Below are 19,953 nucleotides of genomic sequence, written 5' to 3'. Positions count from 1 at the left end.
GGCAGGACTTTTACCTCTTTTTATACCAGGTCTTATACGAATGGTTAAGATTCAGGGCTTAGTGTCTGCCTGCTTTTATGAAGCGACTTTCTCATTATTATTGATTGTAGCGCTGGATTAGTTCATAAAATATTTATTTATGAAATGTTTGACTCCCCTGCATTGATAGAGCTCCCAGGATCAGCAGCAGTCTGACTGATAGCATGGGAAAAAATTATTAATAAATTAATTTAAATAAATAAATAACAAATGGAAAAGATTGGAAATGCATCAGGATTTTTTTATTAATTAATTTATTTACTTATTTGTTTATTTCAATTAAAAATATTAAACTTTTTTTTTCAGACCTGGAAATATTTACATATAGAAAATGCATGCATGCATAAATAAATAATAAATGATAAAGATTGGAAAGGCATCTGGAAATCTATTTATTTATTTATTTATTTATTGTTTTGTTTGTTTTTCAGACATGGAAATATTTACATATAGAGACAAAAAGACTTTTTTTTCTTTAAGGTTTTTATTTTATATACACTTCATTACATTTATTATATTTGCCACATCAGTGACAGAATTTAACTGTTTGTCATGGTTTTAGTTTATTTATTTATTTGTTTGTTTGTTTGTTTGTTTTTATTTTTTTCTTTAATGTAAACTGCCTTCAAATTATAGCAAAAAAAAACATTTACATAAAAAATTAAAAGATGTATTTGAAAATATAAATTATATATAAATATATCGACTAGTATAGGTATTGGCTGCTTTAGAAAGTTTGGATATGTGTATGGTTCTGTGAAGAGAAGAAGTGTTCTGGTGGGATCTGTAGTTCTCTGTAGTGTGTATTATTTCACTGCAGCTGGAGTTAAGAGTGTGAGGAACTCTCCAGGAACATGCACCACCTTCTTCTTCTTCTTCTGTACCACAGCATGAGCCACATTATCTACACTGTTTTTATACAGAGAGTAAACATCTAACAGTCTCCTGTGCAGCTGTAGGCTCTAAAACAGACTGTGTCTGTTAGCCACTTTATTAGGAACACCGCACTAATACCTTCCTCTCAGAACAGTATCAGTTCTTAATGACATGGATTCCACGAGGTTTTGGAAACATCTGCATGGTTGTGTGGCCTAATTGCACTGTGCGCACACACACACACACACACACACAGCTGTGTACAAGACTTCTGTCTTACTGGATCTGCATAAGGATCCTGGAGATGTCTCAGCCATCTGGGTGTTTGAGTTGTGTGTGTATGTGTACGTGTGTGTGTGAGAGAGTGAACAAGTGTGTGTGTGTACGTGAGTGAGAGTGAACAAGTGTATGTGTATGAATGTTTACGTGTGTGTGAGTGCACAAGTGTTTGTGTGTGTGTGAGTTGGAGGTGACTGTGGAGGATCAGTGGTTATCAGACCGAGGTGAAGATAAGTCACTGTGTATATTTGGTGTAGATGTTGCTATGGTGATATGATGTGATGCACATGTTCAGGAACAGACCTCAGATACACAGTGGTATTTAATCTGAGTTCAATGGGCACCAAGGTCCAGGATTCACCGCTTAAAGATTTCATTCCACTGTGGCTCAGGAGACTGAACAACAGAACAGTGTCTCTCTCTCTCTCTCTCTCTCCATTTCTCCATCTCTCTCTCTCTCTCTCTCTCTCTCTGTCTCTCCCTCTCTCTCTGTCTCTCATTCTCTCTCTCTCTCTCTCTCTCTCTGTCTCTCATTCTCACTCTCTCTCTCTCTCTCTCTCTCTGTCTCTCTTTGTCTCTCATTCTCTCTTTCTCATAACTAATCTCATGTTTTGAAAAGGAATAAAAATATGCTGGGAGATTTGTTTGCAAGTTGTTAGCTGTGGTCTAAAACAGACGTGTGTGTGTGTAGGGTGAAGAAGCTGAGGGAGACTCTGGTGGCGGTGCAGCAGCTGGATAAGAACATGAGCAGTCTGCGTTCGTGGCTCACACACATCGAGACGGAACTGTCACGGCCGATCGTCTACGAAACCTGCGACACGAACGAAATACAGAATAAACTCAGCCAGCAGCAGGTAACACACACACACACACAGAACCCAGAAAACATGAGGTGTGAAATATATCTGTGGAATTTTTTTTTAGAAATGTATAGAGTAAATGGAAACGTGTGTGTGTTTAGGATTTGCAGCGGGACATTGAGAAGCACAGCACGGGTGTGGCCTCGGTGTTGAACCTGTGTGAGGTTCTGCTGCACGACTGCGACGCCTGCGCTACAGAGACAGAGTGCGACTCCATCCAGCAGGCCACACGCAGCCTGGACCGCCGCTGGAGGAACATCTGCGCCATTGCCATGGAGCGCAGGCTGAAGTACGAGTTCAGGAGAAATCACACACACACACACACACACACTCATCACACCTGGAAAGTTACAGTAACCTTCATCTGCCTGTAACACACTCGGGGTTTATACACTCAGACATCCTGACAGTTTACACTCCAAATTAGACTGACACAAAGTTCAACTCCCTGAGAGAGAAGTGTGTGTGTGTGTGTTCAGGAGATGAAGAGAGCTTCTTTAAATCACAGATTTTAATGATGTAGCTGATTCAGAACATCCATGTGTGTGTATGTGTTTGTGTACATGTGTGTGTTCGTTTTTTTGTATATTTGTTTGTGTGTGTGTGGGTGTTTGTGTATATGTGTGTGTTTGTATGCTTGCATTTGTGTTTGTTTTTTGTGTGTCTTTGCTGTTTGTGTGTATATGTGTTTGCATGTTTCTGTGCTGTGTGTGGGGGTTCGTGTATATATATACACATATATGTGTGTGTGTGTGTGTGTGTGTGTGTGTGTGTGTGTGCGCGCACCGTGTGGGGGTTTGTGTATATTTGTTCATGTGTTTGTATGTTTGCATGTTCATGTGTGTGTGTGTTTGTGTTTGCATGACTGTGTGTGTATGTGTGTGCGTGATTGTGTGTGTGTGCTGTGTATGTGTTCCTGTGTGTGTGATTGTGTGGGTTTGTGTGTGTTCATGTGTGTGCATATTTGCGTGATTGTGTGTGTTTGTGTGTGTATATTTGCGTGATTGTGTGTATATTTGTTCATGCGCGTGTGTGTGTGTGCAGGATCGAGGAGACGTGGAGGTTGTGGCAGAAGTTTCTAGATGATTATTCTCACTTTGAGGAGTGGCTGAAGGCGTCTGAGAGAATCGCGGCTCTGCCCAACTCGTCCGGAGTGCTGTACACCGTCGCTAAAGAGGAGCTGAAGAAGTTCGAGGTACAGACAGATGAGAATTGATTGATTAATTAATTAATTAATTAAGATACTGTTTCCTCCTCACTCACTTCATTATTTATTAACATTTACAACAAATTAATTAATTAACACATCATGCTGTGGTTTTTTTTTTTTTAATCCGGTATCTGTGTGTGTGTGTGTGTCTGTGTGTGTGTGTCTGTGTGTGTGTGTGTGTGTGTCTGTGTGTGTGTGTGTCTGTGTGTGTGTGTGTGTCTGTGTGTGTGTGTGTCTGTGTGTGTGTGTGTGTCTGTGTGTGTGTGTGTCTGTGTGTGTTCCAGGCATTTCAGAGGCAGGTTCAGGAGTGTTTAACTCAGCTGGAGCTGATTAATAAGCAGTACCGGAGGCTTGCGCGTGAGAACCGCACCGACTCGTCCTGCCGCCTTCGCCAAATGGTGCATGATGGGAACCAGCGCTGGGACACGCTGCAGAGGAGAGTAGCAGCCATCCTGCGCAGGCTGAAGGTGACCGCACTGACCACATCTTCATCACAACAGCACACGAGAAAGAACATGGAGGCTGTGTTTCCCTCACACGCTACAGCAATTCACACAGTTACACACTTAGCATGACCTCATTCAGCAACATTAGCTACGCTAGCTACAGTTTACTAGCTAAACACTGAACTGGAATCGTAACTTGAGCTAAACATCTAATGTAATTAAAAGCAAACATTGAAAATCAAGCTAGCCTACAGCGCAGGCACGTTATTTAACAAGCTAGCTTACCGTAGGCACGTTATTTAACAAGCTAGCTTACAGAAGCACGTTATTTAACAAGCTAGCTTACCACATGCACGTTATTTAACAAGCTATCTTACAGCAGGCACGTTATTTAACAAGCTAGCTTACAGCAGGCACGTTATTTAACAAGCTAGCTTACAGCAGGCACGTTATTTAACAAGCTAGCTTACCACATGCACGTTATTTAACAAGCTATCTTACAGCAGGCACGTTATTTAACAAGCTATCTTACAGCAGGCACGTTATTTAACAAGCTAGCTTACAGCAGGCACGTTATTTAACAAGCTAGCTTACAGCAGGCACGTTATTTAACAAGCTATCTTACAGCAGGCACGTTATTTAACAAGCTATCTTACAGCAGGCACGTTATTTAACAAGCTAGCTTACCGTAGGCACGTTATTTAACAAGCTAGCTTACAGAAGCACGTTATTTAACAAGCTAGCTTACCACATGCACGTTATTTAACAAGCTATCTTACAGCAGGCACGTTATTTAACAAGCTAGCTTACAGCAGGCACGTTATTTAACAAGCTAGCTTACAGCAGGCACGTTATTTAACAAGCTAGCTTACCACATGCACGTTATTTAACAAGCTATCTTACAGCAGGCACGTTATTTAACAAGCTATCTTACAGCAGGCACGTTATTTAACAAGCTAGCTTACAGCAGGCACGTTATTTAACAAGCTAGCTTACAGCAGGCACGTTATTTAACAAGCTATCTTACAGCAGGCACGTTATTTAACAAGCTAGCTTACAGCAGGCACGTTATTTAACAAGCTAGCTTACAGTAGGCACGTTATTTAACAAGCTAGCTTACAGTAGGCACGTTATTTAACAAGCTAGCTTAAAGAAGCACGTTATTTAACAAGCTAGCTTACCACATGCATGTTATTTAACAAGCTAACTTACAGCAGGCACGTTATTTAACAAGCTAGCTTACAGCGGGCACGTTATTTAACAAGCTAGCCTACAGCGGGCACGTTATTTAACAAGCTAGTCAACAGGTATTTGGAATATTTACGCCACATAGCTAAGCAGTGTAGCAAGTTAGCTAATATTTACTCTATTAGTTAACAATCAGCTCTTGTATTCAATAAAACCATAAGCCAGGTTTGCTAGCTGTTATATGGTGTAAAGAACCATTATAGAGTTAGCATGTCCTCATTTAGCAACATTAGCTATGCTAGCCTGCTGCATACAGCTACAGTTACCTAGCTAAACACTGAAATTAAAACTTTTGCTAAACTAACATGCTAGGTCATTTTAGTAAGTATTAATGAGTAATGATGTAATATGAATTTAGCAAGTTTAGCAAGCTGGCTAACATGAGGCATGTTTTAAATTTGATGTATTTAAAACTCATAGCCACACAGCTAAGCAAGTTAGCTAACATTTACACTATTAGCTAACATTCAGCTTACTCCTATATCCAACTTTTCATTTCACCATATAAAAGCAAGCAAACTTTGATACTGGTTATGGAGTTAGCATGTCGTCATTTAATAGCATTAGCTATGCTAGCAAGCTGCCTACAGGTACAGTTAGCTAGCTAATAACTGAACTGAAACTATACTTAATTATCCTAAGCTAACAGGCTAAGTGTAACATATTTAAAACCAAACTTTAGCAGCCTGCTAACATGAGCATGTTTTAAATATGGTGTATGTAAAGCCCATAGCTGCATAGCTAAGCAGCCTAACAAGCTAGCTAACATTTAGACTATTAGCTAACAGTCAGCCAACTCTTGTTAGCTATTAGATGGTGTAACTAGCAAGCTAGCTAAGCAGCCAAGTTCAGTAGTAAGCTAGCTAACGATAAGTTAGCTGTTATCATTCATAATAGGCAGGTTTTAGCTTGGCTCAAGTTGGTGGCTGTTGTGTGAAAAAGAAGGTGATGAGCGTATCGTCCTGCATGCAGCACTTCATCAGCCAGCGTGAGGAGTTTGAGACGGTCAGAGACGGAGTTCTGGTGTGGCTGACCGAGATGGACCTGCAGCTCACCAACATCGAGCACTTCTCCGAGTGTGACGTTCAGGCCAAGATCAAACAGCTCAGGGTGAGGAGTGTGGGTGTGTGTGGGTGAGGAGTGTGTGTGTGTGTGTATATATATGTGTGAGTGAGGTGTGTGTGTGTGTATATATGTGTGAGTGAGGTGTGTGTGTGTGTTTTACGTTTCTGTTTATGATCTGATATAAGCTCCACTCCTCAAACTTGGCTAATTGTGGTGAAAGTCGAAAGCTCGTGAGTGGGCGCTAAAAATGACACACTGCCGCTTTAACCATAAACCATTTAATAAAAAGAGTTCCTCAAACGGAAATGCTTTGATTAAGCATTTGAGGTTTTTATTAAAAATTTAATTATTATTAAAATATTTGTAGTATTTATATTTTGTATTGATTAGAATATATTTGTAATTAATTATTTATTAGATTTTAAATTTGATTTAAAGAGAATATAGTGGCTACATTCAGTTCTGAGGTTGAATTTAAATTATTCAGTTAATGTTTGGTTAAAAGAAACGATTCCAGTGTTGTGTTTGTTAGGAGAAGATCGAACTGCTGATGAGTTAAAAATTCAAAGTTATAGTCGAAGGATTAAAGCTTGTGTTGATGTTTTGGAAATTAGCCCCGCCCACTTATGTGATTCACCTTCTGGCCAACAGAGGGCGATTTTTTAAAAACAAAACGTTCTGTGTGTGTGTGTGTGTGTCAGGCGTTCCAGCAGGAGATTGACCTGAACTCTGTGAAGATCGGGAGCGTGTTCAGTCAGGGTGAAGCTCTGATGGAGAAGAGCGAGCCCCTGGACGCTGCTGTGATCGAGGAGGAGCTGGACGAGCTGCAGCGCTACTGCAGGGAAGTGTTCGGACGCGTCGATCGATACTACAGGAAGCTCACGCGCCTGCCGGTGAGACATTTGACCATATGCACTGTAACTATAAAAGGATAAAAATTACTGTGTGTCATTATTTACTACATGTAAAAAAAATAAATAATGATGGAGTGGAGCTCAACACACACAGTGTCTTTATTCCTTACTTGCCTTTTCCCACAAATTAATTTATGAGCTCTTATCCAAGCCGTTAATCCTCTGTGTCGTTTCGTTCACAGCTGGCTGATGACGAGTGTGACGGTTCAGATCGGGAGTTTGACCTGGATGGCTCAGGTGAGCTCTCTGACCTGCAGTGGGAGGAGGGGAACTCTTTACCCAGCACCGGCAGCCGGACCCCCTCTGTGAGCCCGGCGCCGTTGCGCGCTAATGGCTCAGGTCGGGAGACTCCGGCCAGCGTGGACTCCATCCCCTTAGAGTGGGACCATGACTATGACCTCGAGCCCATGGGTCATGCCATGTCATCGAAGAAGAGGGGGCAGGGCGAGGAGGACGAGGAGGTCATATGCGGCTCTACAGCAGCTCTCAAAGGTGTGTGTGGGGGGGGTTAGGGTTGGTGTGGGGGGGTTAGGGTTGGTGTGGGGGGTTGGGGTTGGTGGGAGGTGTGTATGGGGGGGTTAGGGTTGGTGTGGGGTGTTAGGGTTGGTGTGAGGTGTGTGTGGGGGGGTGTATGGGGGTTAGGGTTGGTGTGGGGGATTAGGTTTGGTGGGAGGTGTGTATGGGGGGGTTAGGGTTGATGTGGAGGGTTAGGGTTGGTGGGAGGTGTGTGTGGGGGGTTAGGGTTGATGTGAAGGGTTAGGGTTGGTGTGAGGTGTGTGTGGAAGGTATGTATGGGGGGTTAGGGTTGGTGTGAGGTGTGTGTGGAAGGTGTGTATGGGGAGTGGGGGTGTATGGGGGGGTTTAGGGTTGGTGTGTGTGTGTGTGTGCTGTAAGCGGTTACATGTCCACTCTGCAGCTGTATTAAATAAAGCCTGGTATATTCTTTGGTGTATCTCTCTCTTCACAGACGTTGTGATTCCTGAGAGTCCTGAGGCTTATATAAAACTGACAGAAAACACACTGAGGTCCTCCTCCGGTACGCACCCAGTGTCAGCGTGTAGAATTAAACACACTCACTCGTATAATCACAGGATTAATCAGAACATCGTCTCCGGCATGGTGCATGTGGATTCAGTGTTTAAGTAAATCACAGCATTGCATGTTGGCATTTCTTACACTGTATTCTTGCCCTTTTGTGTTTACCTCATCTAATGGTTATATTAATAATAAATGCATGAGTTAACTAACATTTTCATTATGATTGAGCTTGTGGAAAGGTCAAAGGCGTGTCTGATTTACCCCTGGGGCGGTTCAGGGTTATAGAAAACCATGAACAAGGATATGTTTTAGCTTCTCCGTCTCATACGTACAGAGAAGTCTCTATGGACGGCCTGTTACCATAGAAACCATATCTACAAGTCACTGTGAACAAGCTATTACCATAGAAACCACATCTACAAGTCTCTATGTGAACAAGCTGTTACTATAGAAACCATATATACAAGTCTCTATGAACAAGCTGTTACCATAGAAACCATATCTACAAGTCACTGTGAACGAACTGTTACTATAGAAACCATATCTACAAGTCTCTATGTGAACAAGCTGTTACTATAGAAACCATATCTACAAGTCTCTATGAACAAGCTGTTACCATAGAAACCATATCTACAAGTCACTGTGAACGAACTGTTACTATAGAAACCATATCTACAAGTCTCTATGAACAAGCTGTTACTATAGAAACCATATCTACAAGTCTCTATGAACAAGCTGTTACCATAGAAACCATATCTACAAGTCACTGTGAACGAACTGTTACTATAGAAACCATATCTACAAGTCTCTATGAACAAGCTGTTACTATAGAAACCATATCTACAAGTCTCTATGAACAAGCTGTTACCATAGAAACCATATCTACAAGTCACTGTGAACGAACTGTTACTATAGAAACCATATCTACAAGTCTCTATGAACAAGCTGTTACCATAGAAACCATATCTACAAGTCACTGTGAACGAACTGTTACTATAGAAACCATATCTACAAGTCTCTATGAACAAGCTGTTACTATAGAAACCATATCTACAAGTCTCTATGAACAAGCTGTTACCATAGAAACCATATCTACAAGTCACTGTGAACGAACTGTTACTATAGAAACCATATCTACAAGTCTCTATGAACAAGCTGTTACCATAGAAACCATATCTACAAGTCACTGTGAACGAACTGTTACTATAGAAACCATATCTACAAGTCACTGTGAACAGACTCTTACTATAGAAATCATATCTACAAGTCTCTTTGAACGTGCTGCTACTATAGAAACAATATCTACAAGCCTCTGTGTGAGCTGTTACCATAGAAACCATATCGACAAGTCTCTATAAACGAGCTGTTACTATAGAAATCATATTACCATAGTACCCCTACCTGCAAGTCTCTGTGAACGAGGTGTCACCTGTGACCGAAACTCATCTTTGACTCATAAATCTGTCACTAATTCAGCTTCATCTTTCTCCATTAACATCATTTTAATGTAAAATCAGCGTCCACATGGCATGCAGGACATCTGATCCAGTCGAAATCATTCACCCTCTTTACCTTTGTCTCCCTCAGTGTGTGTGTGTTTGTTCGTTTACACGCCTTAATGACGCTTTATTCCCTAACAGGTGACTCGGTTCGTAAGGTACTGGACCTGGACAGCCATAATGCCTCGTACAGTGGTTATGTAAGTAAGACTTTCAGCAGTAATCATCCAGGCCAAGACTGTGAGGCTGTGGGGAATATTTAGTCTAGGAGAATGAAATGTTGTATAAACCTTTAGGATATCTCGAGGGTTTAGATCGAGATATCATCCGAACCTGCAGATGAACTCATTAGAGCTTGGGTTTGATCTGAACAGGTGAAGGTCACGTCAAGGTCAAATGTCTGAAATTGATTTTCTGTAATAGCTTCCTTCCTGTTTTTATTACATGTCAAGGCCTCAGATGAAAGTCCTACTCATCTTCCATCCAATTATTTATGAATAAAAATAAAATCGGACATGAAGTTCAGCTCGGCTCTCCTGCATGCTGGAAGAGATGTGCGTCATGGAAGCTGATTTTTTTTTATTATTAAAATTAGGATAGAAATGAGATCAACATCTGGGGAGATCCGTGTTGGCTGATACAAATTTTTCCAAAAATAAATCCTGTGACATCCTCCTTTACCATCATACTCTTTCCGTTTTTTTATTTTTTTATTTATTTGTTTGTTTTGTATTTATTTTTTAATAAAAAAGCAGCACACAATGATCCATAATCAATAAAGAACAACAGGCACTAATGCAGATCTTTAATCTGTTCAGCAATCTCGGTCACATTTATTTATTCATTTTAACCCCAAAAGGAATCTGCAAATGATGAGAAACAATGAAAGGAAAAATATTAGAGTAATATTATTTATTTTTTAATATTTATTAATAAACAAAAATGTTTTTTTGTCATTACTTGAATTTGGAAAGAAATATTTTTTTATGTGGAGTCGAGACCAAAATTGTTTGAAGGTGTTTTAAGAGTGTGTGTGTGTGTGTGTGTGTGTGTGTGTGTATAGATGCGTCTGATGGGAGATTGTCGAGACAGTATAAGCGCTCTGAAAAGAGCCGAGGGAGAGCTGGAGGAGGAAGAGGGTGACCTGGCTGGATTAAACAACCCCGAGACCACAGAACCCCAGAACACAGGTTACAGACACACACACACACAGGAACCGGATTCCTTTTCAGGAACTCTGTCAGGAACTCTGCACACACAGGCGTGTTTTATTTCCGAATCTTTTTTACCTTTCTTGCTCCAAAGTTCTGGGAACCAGGAAGTCCTGAGGTGGAGCTTCGTGCTGGTTGGTCGGTTGGTTCCTGTGACAAGATAGTGGTTGTGTGTCATCACACTCTCATTGTGTCTCACTGTGAGCTTTGTATGAGCTTTGTAAACATGTCTTTTTAATGAGAGCGCACTAAACACTCACCAGAAAGACATTATTAGAGGAACTGGACGTTATTGGACGCTCCGTGATGTCATCATTGTGTAGAGTCGTGATTTTTAAACCTTTTTTTTTGTGCTCCGTAGGTGTGATCGAGCGCTGGGAGCTCATCCAGGCTCAGTCCCTTAACTCCAGCGAAGACCTGCTGCTATGGCAACAGCTGATCTCTGATCTGGAGAATATGGAGGCGTGGCTTAGCCAGACAGAGGAGGAGCTGGCTGAGCTGAAGGGGAGGGACTTGAGCACGGATATACACAGCATCGACCAAAGGATCAGAAAACTCAAGGTGGGGGTGTGTTAGGATGTGTGTGTGTTGGGGTATGGGTGTGTTGGGGTGTGTGTGTAATTGCTCACAGTACATAAGATTTACAGAAGCTATTATAGAAACTGTAACAGTGTGTTTGTAATATGATAGAGTGTGTGTTGGTGTGTATGGGGGACTGTGTTGGGGTGTGTGTGTGTGTTGGGGTGTGGGTGGGGATGTGGTAGCTTAGTGGTTAAGGTGTTGGATAACTGATCAGAAGGTTGTGAGTTTGAATCCCAGGTCAAACCCAGGTCAAGCAGCTACTGCTGGGCCCCTCAACAAGGCCCTCAGCCCTTAACTGCTGGGCCCCTGAGCAAGGCCCTTAACCCTTAGCCCTTAATTACTCAGTTCTACAAAAAATGAAATAAATTGTAAGTCACTCTGGATAAGGACGTCTCCCAAATGCCAGAAATGTAAACGTTGGTGTGTGTGATTGCTCACAGTACATACAGTATGCTTTACAGAAGCTATTATAAGTAACATTGTGTTTGTAATATGATTGTGTGTGTGTGTGTGTGTGTGTGTGTGATGATCACATGTCTATGGTATGAAAGATATTTAGTGTGAGTCTAACTCGTCTAAAAACAGAAGCACACTGACCCAAATACACACACCCTGACCTCAGTGACCTGCTTTACACTTCAACAGACCCGCTGCAGAGAGCCGTCTGAAAACAAACAAACAGACAAAGGCTGAATGGATACATGAGTACATAATAATACGAATAATAATAACGATAATAATGATAATAATAATAAATAAGGATAAGCTTGTAAATCGATCCTAAAAAACCTGAACACCTTAAAGCTGAAAATAAATAAGAAAACAATGAATAAAGAATATTAATAATATTAATAAGGGACTTTTAATTAAATGAAAACAAAAACAAATAAACAAACAAAACAAATGCTGTTAATATTAACAATAAGTAACAAACCTGAATAAACAAATAAATAAAAACATTTTTATCATAATCATAACAAGTCAAAATCATAAAGAAATTGAACAAATAAATAAAAACAAAAGAATGAAATAATAGCAGTGATGATATTCTTGTAACACACTCACACTTCAATATTTCTGCTGCTCTGTATCTCAGGACCTACAGAAGGAGGTAGATACCCATAAGTCCACAGTGCTGTCCATCAACCTGAGCAGCGTCAGGCTCGTCCAATCAGATGGCCAGGAGAGCAGGAAGCTGAGGAGGAGGCTGAAGGAGATGAACTCCCGTTGGGACAGACTGGGTAAAGCTCTGCAGCAGTGGAGAGCAGCGCTACAGGACGCACTAATGCAGTGCCAGGTACACACACACACACACACACACACACACTCTCTCTCTCCTTAAGATCCTTTTGATGTCCATTTAAGGTCATTAACCAACCAATCAGAACGGAGGATTCGATTGACGTGTAATTCATGCTAGCACTTTAAACATTAAGTCAGTTCAGTAGTAAAGCTTTCAGATCTGAGAGCATGGGAGGATGTTCTCTTATAAGCCTGTGGACATTTGGGACTGTTTTGTTGTGTGTGTGTGCAGCTCTGATCGTGTGTGTGTGTGTGTGTGTGTTCACAGGAGTTCCACGAGCTGAGTCATGGCCTCCTGCTCTGGTTAGAGAACATCGACCGAAGGAGGAACGAAATCGTTCCCATCACAGAGGAACTGGACCAGCACACACTCCGAGCTCGATATAGAGCGTTAGAGGTAACACACACACACACACACACTCTGTAGGTGAAGAGCTCAGGTGGACAGTGAGTGATGTGTGTGTGTGTGTGTGTGTAGCAAATCGAACAGGAGTTGCGGGAGACAGAGCGCAGTGTGAACAGCCTGCAGGATCTCTCGGTGCAGCTGTTGGTGCAGGCGCAGGGGGGCGAGAGTCTGGAGGCGCAGGAGAGAGTGCACGTCATCGGGAACCGCCTCCGCCTGCTGCTCAACGCCGTCACCGCCGACCTGCAGCTGCTGGAGAGACGACTCCACACCGCAGGAGACGCACACGTCAGTCTATGGAATAATCACTAATTAAACTTTGCATTTTTAACCGTAATGTTTTAGTTCCAGTCTTCTGCTTCTGTGTGGTTTAGAAGGCGTTATATTCAGGGGTCCAAGCACTAAAGTCATGTGATGTGTTCTTTTGGTGGAAGCTTCACTGACCTTCGCATGCCGAGGCCGAGAAGAGCAAAACAAAATAATGAATCCAAAAACACAAGGACAATTCAGACAAACTCCGCTTGCGAATGGAATTCTTCCCTCTGATTGGACGAGACATCGGTCACTCAGGATATACAGGAGGTCCAGCAGGCTTTGGCGGTAGAAAGTGGATTGGTGTGTGTATCAACGCTGGTCTGCTCTTATAGCGCTCCTTACATCCTTTAATCTGGAATAGTTTGGTTCTCAAAACATTCCTGGTGTGTTTTTAGAGATCATGAACTAATCTTTACACCATGATACACTATCAGTATCTCCAACATCACACCATATGAACGTCCTTCCTCACAGTAGCGCTGAATGAACTCCAGTTTCTTATAAATATAAATATATGTTTATTATTTTCTTTAAAAAGATTTAAAGTTGCACTGTTGGGAAAAAATGGTTTGAAGTGGCAGAACTCCACACATGTACAAGAATTAAAGTTAGATACACAATTTCCTACTTCCTGTATATCCTGAGTGACAGATGTCTCGACCAATCAGAGGGAAGAATTCCACTCGCAAACTATACCTTTACCTTTTCCGCTTTGTCTGAATTATTTTGTTTCCGGATTTGTTATTTTGCTTTGCACTTCTCAGCCATTGTATTCATGAAAGCTCTTTGGCTCCATAAAATATTATTTATCTTCCACTAGTTGATGTAAATGAAATGAAACTTTATAGTGGGAAAACTTGTATTATTTATCCAAAGTGTTTATTCTGTTTATTCTTGCATCTAAAATAATGATTGGTGTATAAATGTGTGTGTGGGCGGGGCTTACTGCGCATGCCGTCACTCAGGGCCTTTAAATATTCATAAACAGCTCTATAGGCAAGATTAGTGTCATTATTGCCATGGAAACCACGACGAGTGTAAATAATACAGGATAATAAAATTCAGTGTGAGTTGAAGAAGTGACTCCTGATGTTTATCACTCGCTGCCTCACAGGTGCCGTCCGTCTGGCCCGCGGTCAACGATGTGGACACGTCCGGCTCGGCCAGTCCGGTGTCTGTGGTCAGCGTTCCTGTTCAACATCACATGGTAATCACGTCCATCACTTCTTCGTCTGATGATGATGATTTTTCGGTGGTGGGATTCAATAAGTAACCCAGATTTTAGACGGCCTGCATGGACGCTTCGGATTGTTTTGCGTATTTATTTTTTTACAGTTTTGTTTTGAGAGCAAGAAAATTCTGGCTTTCCATCTCAGACTTTATCCAGAGTTTAATCCTGTCTGCTCTGGAAAGCCAGCTTTCTTGATTTGTGTTTTTTTTTTACACGATTCATCCTCACTTTGCTGAGTTCCTTTGCTTTTTATTATTTATTTATTTGTTTGTTTATTTATTTGCATCCGTTGTTATTGATGGTATGTTGGACAGCCAGCTTTATGCCTCTGCTTGTGACCACAAGCTTTGTCCTTATTTGCTTGGACTGAAACATTCTTTCTTTCTTTTTTTACCTTCCCCCTCCTCCCTCCATCCCTCCCTCCTCCCTCCCCCTCTCCCTCCTCCTTTTGCTCATTGCATAACAGCTACGGAGCAAATGTAATGTGTCAGGAGCAGGATCCTCAGCCAGCCTGCCGCGCCACAGGTACCTCTCTCCTGGACTCTAGAACCGTGATGATGGTGGTGATGGTGATGAGGAGGAGGATGATACAAGCAGCGCACACTCACACACACACACACACACACACACACGGATGAAGATGTTGGAAAGAGGGTCATTTCTGTACCGTGTTCACATCAGACACGTCATATCACACCTTCACAGCGTTCCCTTTGACATGAGGCTCTTGATTTGATATCAGTTTATCAAACACCTTCAGCACACTGCGTAATAAAGCACAAGGTTTAATAAACACTTCAACTCTGTCAAGCTCTCAGTAACGTCCTCGTTACCTAGTTTTACTAGTATTACTAGTTTGAGAGATCTCTTGTTATGCTGTGCCACATCCTCCAGGAACTCTAATTCATAAGAATAAGAATTACCTGCCAAACCACACCTACTCTAAGCCACACCCACTCTCTGCAGCAGTCATTCAGTGCCACAACTGCTCAGTGACACACCAGCTCTGAGCCATGGCCACTCTTAGCCACACCCACTCAGTGCCCTCCTAACTCTTAGCCACACCCACTCAGTGCACTGCCAACTCTTAGACACACCCACTCTTAGCCACACCCATTCACTATCATGCCAACACTGAGTCATGCCCACCCTTAGCCGCACCCTCTCAGCCATGCCCACTGTTAGCCACACACACACTTCCATGCCAACTCTTAGACCCACCAACTCTTAACCATGCCCACTCTTAGCCACACACACTCTGCCATGCCAAATTAGACACACCCATTCTTAACCACACCCACTCAGTGTCATGCCCACTTTGTCATACTAATGCTTGACCATACTCACTCTGAGCTATGTCCACTCTTAGCCACATGCACTATGAGGCATTCCCACTCTTAGCCACGCCCACTCTGAGCTGTGTCCACACTTAGCCACACACACTATGAGCCACATCCACTCTGGGCTATGTCCACTCTTAGCCATGCCCACTATGTGCCATGGCCACTCTTAGCCATGCCCACTATGTGCCTCGCCCACTCTTAGCCACACCCACTCTTAGCCACACCCACTCTTAGCCACAGACCAAACTCTTCTCATTCCCTCACTAGTTTCCTGTATGAAAGTCTCTCAGTTTGCGACTCACATCATTAGTCTCTTTTCTTCACAGTCTCTCTTCATCACTAAATTCTGTTTCATCCGCAGTGATCAGCGCTTCAGTTAAAAACGTGACGTGACACGAAATCATTTTTCTCCATGTTAAAAAAGAAAGAGTATCATGGTGTAGAGTAGAGACTCTGCTAGAGTAGAGACATGGTGTAGAGACATCTCTTCAGGAACGTGTCTGGTGTGAATTAGCTTCAACACTCCTGATTTAGTAATTACGCAGATAAAACCTGTAGCAGCCGTGCTGTGACCTTGCATTATAATACCTTATAACAGAACACCTTATGACACATATCACATTATATTACATTAGAACACCTTATAACATATTGTACTACGTTATAACACCTTTCAGGGCACCCTTGTCCCTCAGGAGATAATTCAGCTCCATCACTTCGTTCACGTCTAGAGTCCTGTTTGCACCATCTTGTTTTTTTTCCATTTTCAAAGCACATACACTCACTGTCCAATTTATTAGGAACACCTACTGCAGCGCACCGCAGAAACTCATACAGATACACCTCACAGAGCTTCAGGTCATTTTCACATCTCTCACAAACCAATTTTCTCCATTCTATTGTTTGACCTGAACATCACCCGAAGCTCTGACGTGTCTAATCTGCATGAGGTTATGGACTGCATGAATGGCTAGGTGCATAATGAAGGAGCAGATGTCCCTAATAAAGTGGACATTGATTGTATTAGCCACTGTAATCCATATGCTTAGTTTTTTGTGAAGCTGCTAAAACAACTCCTCTGATATCAGTCCTCAGGTAGTCCCTTTCTATTATTTTGACTCTGCAGTGTTGATGTAGATTTATTTCTACTCGTCGTTGATGCTCAGCGTCCCGAGACGATGACTTCTTAAATCAAACTTTATTGTTAAGAATCCTTATTTCTGAAGCCCCTTATTTGTACACAGGGAGTCACAGTGCACAGGAAAACACTCGCTGTGACCATAAAAATTCCGGCTTTGACCATGTGCCTCATTTATCCGCTTATTTCACACTCAGGATTTAAATTTTTGTGAGAGAATAACTTAAAGGTTAATTATCAAATAGCTCTAATAGCTTTAAATAACTTTTTAATTACGAGCCCTTGAGCTGAGGAAGAGGAATGTGCTGTTCTTTTTGACTCACTGTGTCAAATGTAAGGGTCAATGGGAATGGGGAAATAAGTCACTTTAATTTAATTTATAGTAAATTAAATTAAATTAAAAAATTAAAGAAAATGCCCACCAAAAATTCAGGAAAACCTCCAGAAAATGTTTAACCAAAATATTTCTGAAAGCGTTAACTTCCTCTCAGTACACATGACTCTGTGATTAATCATTTATATTTATTTCTAGATTTAGCTCGATTTTAAGTCTTGCAGCTCTGTATTAAAAAAGAGACTGAATTATAAGTTATTGAATGTTCGTCAGTAATGTTCATTTCTTTTTATTAATGCGTCTGTCTGATGAGCTTTAACGCTGTCGCTCTGTTCTTCAGGTCCCGCGGGGTTTCTGCGTGCGCTTCCTCTCGCTGTGGTTCCTCCGGGCCTCACGGTGGCGCTGCTGCGGCTCGCCGCCAGCCCTTCCTGCTGCGGGTCCTGCGGGCGGCTCTGCCTCTGCAGCTGCTGCTGCTGCTCATTGTGGGTTTGGCGTGTCTGGTGCCCATCACTGAGCAGGACTACAGCTGCGCCAACCACAACAACTTCGCCCGCTCTTTTCACCCCATGCTGCGCTACACCAACGGCCCCCCGCCCATCTGAGGTACCCCCTCACTCCACCCCTCCCTTCACCTGCCCAACCACGTGTCCCTCAGGAGGTGGGACAATATAAAGTGAAATGTATTAGCCAAAGCTGAACATTTGAATATAATCCATGTACAGGTGAACACCGCTGCTATTTTTATTTTATTTTTTTAATTATTGTTTTTTATTTTAAATTATCGATCGCAATCAGAAGTGTAACGACGATCGGATCGTTAACCCGAAGCCCGAACGGGATCCTTCGGGGGGGGGGGGAGAAACAGGACAATGAAGACGTTAATCAGACTTTCTAGCACTGACTCGAGGGTATTTTAAAGGTACTGCACTTAAACTGTCCGGCGAAGAGGCGACGCTGTTTCGATTCCTGCGTGAAAAATTATTTTTTCATTTTAAAAAGATTGTATTTGAGATACGAAAAGCTATATAAAATCTCACTTCCAGTGATTTTGATAAGTATTTGAATGCCCTTTAAAATATGATCTATTTATTTAAGTTTTTTAATTTCATTTTTATTTTTTTATCTTTACTCACAGCATGCGGTTGATGCTTCTTCTTTTTTTTTTTTAAACACTAAACAATCACTGATAGTTACCTGTCTGTAAGAGCCAAGCTTTTTTTTATGCTAGTAGGTCACTAGGTTGCTAAAAAAGAAAAATGTATAAAACCTCCCTTATGAAATTGTCAGTGCTTATTTATGTGTACAGTTTACTAACACTGACAGTAAAGAAGGCTTTTCATTAATATATACATTATTTGTGTGTGTGCACGTGTGTTTTTCCTCACTGACCTTCTGCTGTTACAGTATCATGTATAAAATACACAAAATTTCAATGCAGCAGGAACAAAGCTTTCTTCTCTGATCCTCAGAGTCATGTCATATACAGGGCATATATACAGAGACAACGGCAATATACACCATGGACTTAAAGACCAATTTCTGAGTAACACGTTATAACTTCGGACCATTTGACAGCATTTATTTCACGGTCTCTATTTACGTTCTGTTAATTTTACGTCTGAGTTTTATTATTATGTTTATTAGCGAGTTTGGACAGCAGGACGTGGCTCCACAATGCAACAGCATTTAACACAGTGGAACCTCGGCATACCAGTGTCGTCCATTACGAATTTTCGCCTTAAGAATTGAAATTCGCATCAGCATCCGAAGCGTTTTCAGCATACGAATGAACCAAAGGCCGGCTAAGTCGCGCGTATGTCCAGGAGCCGTTCACAACTTGTTAGCGTCAGTGGAATGCCAAGCGACGAGAGTTTACAATTTTTTTTTTGGTCAGTGAAAGCTGTATGGAAAGAGTCGACCCACGATACCAACGTTACCTTCAGCATGCGTTCAAAAGCTACGTGATTTTTGGGGTGTTTTTTTGTTGACAGATTGGTGGTGTGGGCGGTCTGTTCTATTTTTAGCCCAAGCTTGGTGGCACGACTTCCTGTGAGGAGCCTTGACATGGAATGCTTGACTTGGGTCAGTTCTTTGTAAGCAGACATACAGTTTACATACGCTTCATATCGGGAATATTGATATTGATATTTCTTATGGAGAATTCGTTTCACAATACGCATATTCACCTTAAGAACCAAGTACACATTCACATGCTGAGGTTCCAGTGTAATTTAACGCAGATGTTACCTTTAAGATGTTACGTTTCACACAGCTCACCACTGATACTCACACATGCTGTCTCACTTTCTGTCTTTCTTTCTGTTTTTCTTTCTCTCTTCATATCTGCTACAACCCTGACAGGTAGGTAGAACATAACATGAATGACCGAATGAAACATCAAAACAAAGATCCATATTTTACAAAGTTCATGACCCAGGCTTCACTGTGAAAAAAAAAAAAAATATATATTATATCTATTATATTATATTATATATATATATACACACTATATTGCCAAAAGTATTCGCTCACCCATCCAAATAATCAGAATCAGGTGTTCCAATCACTTCCATGGCCACAGGTGTATAAAATCAAGCACCTAGGCATGCAGACTGTTTTT

The 19,953-nt window shown here is 41.6% G+C and overlaps 1 protein-coding gene and 1 long non-coding RNA gene across 4 annotated transcripts in view; one reads left to right on the top strand and one right to left on the bottom strand.

Moving 5' to 3' along the window:
- Positions 1 to 18,701, top strand: part of syne1a (spectrin repeat containing, nuclear envelope 1a) — a 214,289-nt gene extending 195,588 nt beyond the window's left edge. For all 3 annotated transcript variants that reach the window (XM_058379576.1, XM_058379577.1, XM_058379578.1), the window contains 17 exons: positions 1,886 to 2,048; positions 2,156 to 2,343; positions 3,099 to 3,249; positions 3,549 to 3,731; positions 5,931 to 6,068; positions 6,725 to 6,916; positions 7,120 to 7,429; positions 7,905 to 7,973; positions 9,616 to 9,674; positions 10,538 to 10,664; positions 11,047 to 11,246; positions 12,364 to 12,564; positions 12,838 to 12,966; positions 13,048 to 13,260; positions 14,402 to 14,494; positions 14,985 to 15,043; positions 17,674 to 18,701. In XM_058379576.1, the coding sequence (XP_058235559.1) occupies positions 1,886 to 2,048; positions 2,156 to 2,343; positions 3,099 to 3,249; positions 3,549 to 3,731; positions 5,931 to 6,068; positions 6,725 to 6,916; positions 7,120 to 7,429; positions 7,905 to 7,973; positions 9,616 to 9,674; positions 10,538 to 10,664; positions 11,047 to 11,246; positions 12,364 to 12,564; positions 12,838 to 12,966; positions 13,048 to 13,260; positions 14,402 to 14,494; positions 14,985 to 15,043; positions 17,674 to 17,935 (2,737 nt within the window). In that variant the 3' untranslated portion in view covers positions 17,936 to 18,701. The remainder of the gene's footprint in view (positions 1 to 1,885; positions 2,049 to 2,155; positions 2,344 to 3,098; positions 3,250 to 3,548; positions 3,732 to 5,930; positions 6,069 to 6,724; positions 6,917 to 7,119; positions 7,430 to 7,904; positions 7,974 to 9,615; positions 9,675 to 10,537; positions 10,665 to 11,046; positions 11,247 to 12,363; positions 12,565 to 12,837; positions 12,967 to 13,047; positions 13,261 to 14,401; positions 14,495 to 14,984; positions 15,044 to 17,673) is intronic.
- On the bottom strand, positions 10,660 to 12,465 carry LOC131346237 (uncharacterized). Its single transcript, XR_009203587.1, has 3 exons — positions 12,333 to 12,465; positions 10,946 to 11,931; positions 10,660 to 10,835 (listed from the first exon to the last, which is right to left on the bottom strand). It is a non-coding gene; the product is annotated as an uncharacterized LOC131346237 (long non-coding RNA).
- Positions 18,702 to 19,953: the final 1,252 nt, after the last annotated feature.

The sequence above is a fragment of the Hemibagrus wyckioides genome, linkage group LG25 (assembly GCF_019097595.1).
Source record: "Hemibagrus wyckioides isolate EC202008001 linkage group LG25, SWU_Hwy_1.0, whole genome shotgun sequence".
NCBI lineage: Eukaryota > Metazoa > Chordata > Actinopteri > Siluriformes > Bagridae > Hemibagrus > Hemibagrus wyckioides.
The sequence above is the reverse complement of the archived record's forward strand: the minus strand, read 5'-3'. Positions and strand labels throughout refer to the sequence as shown.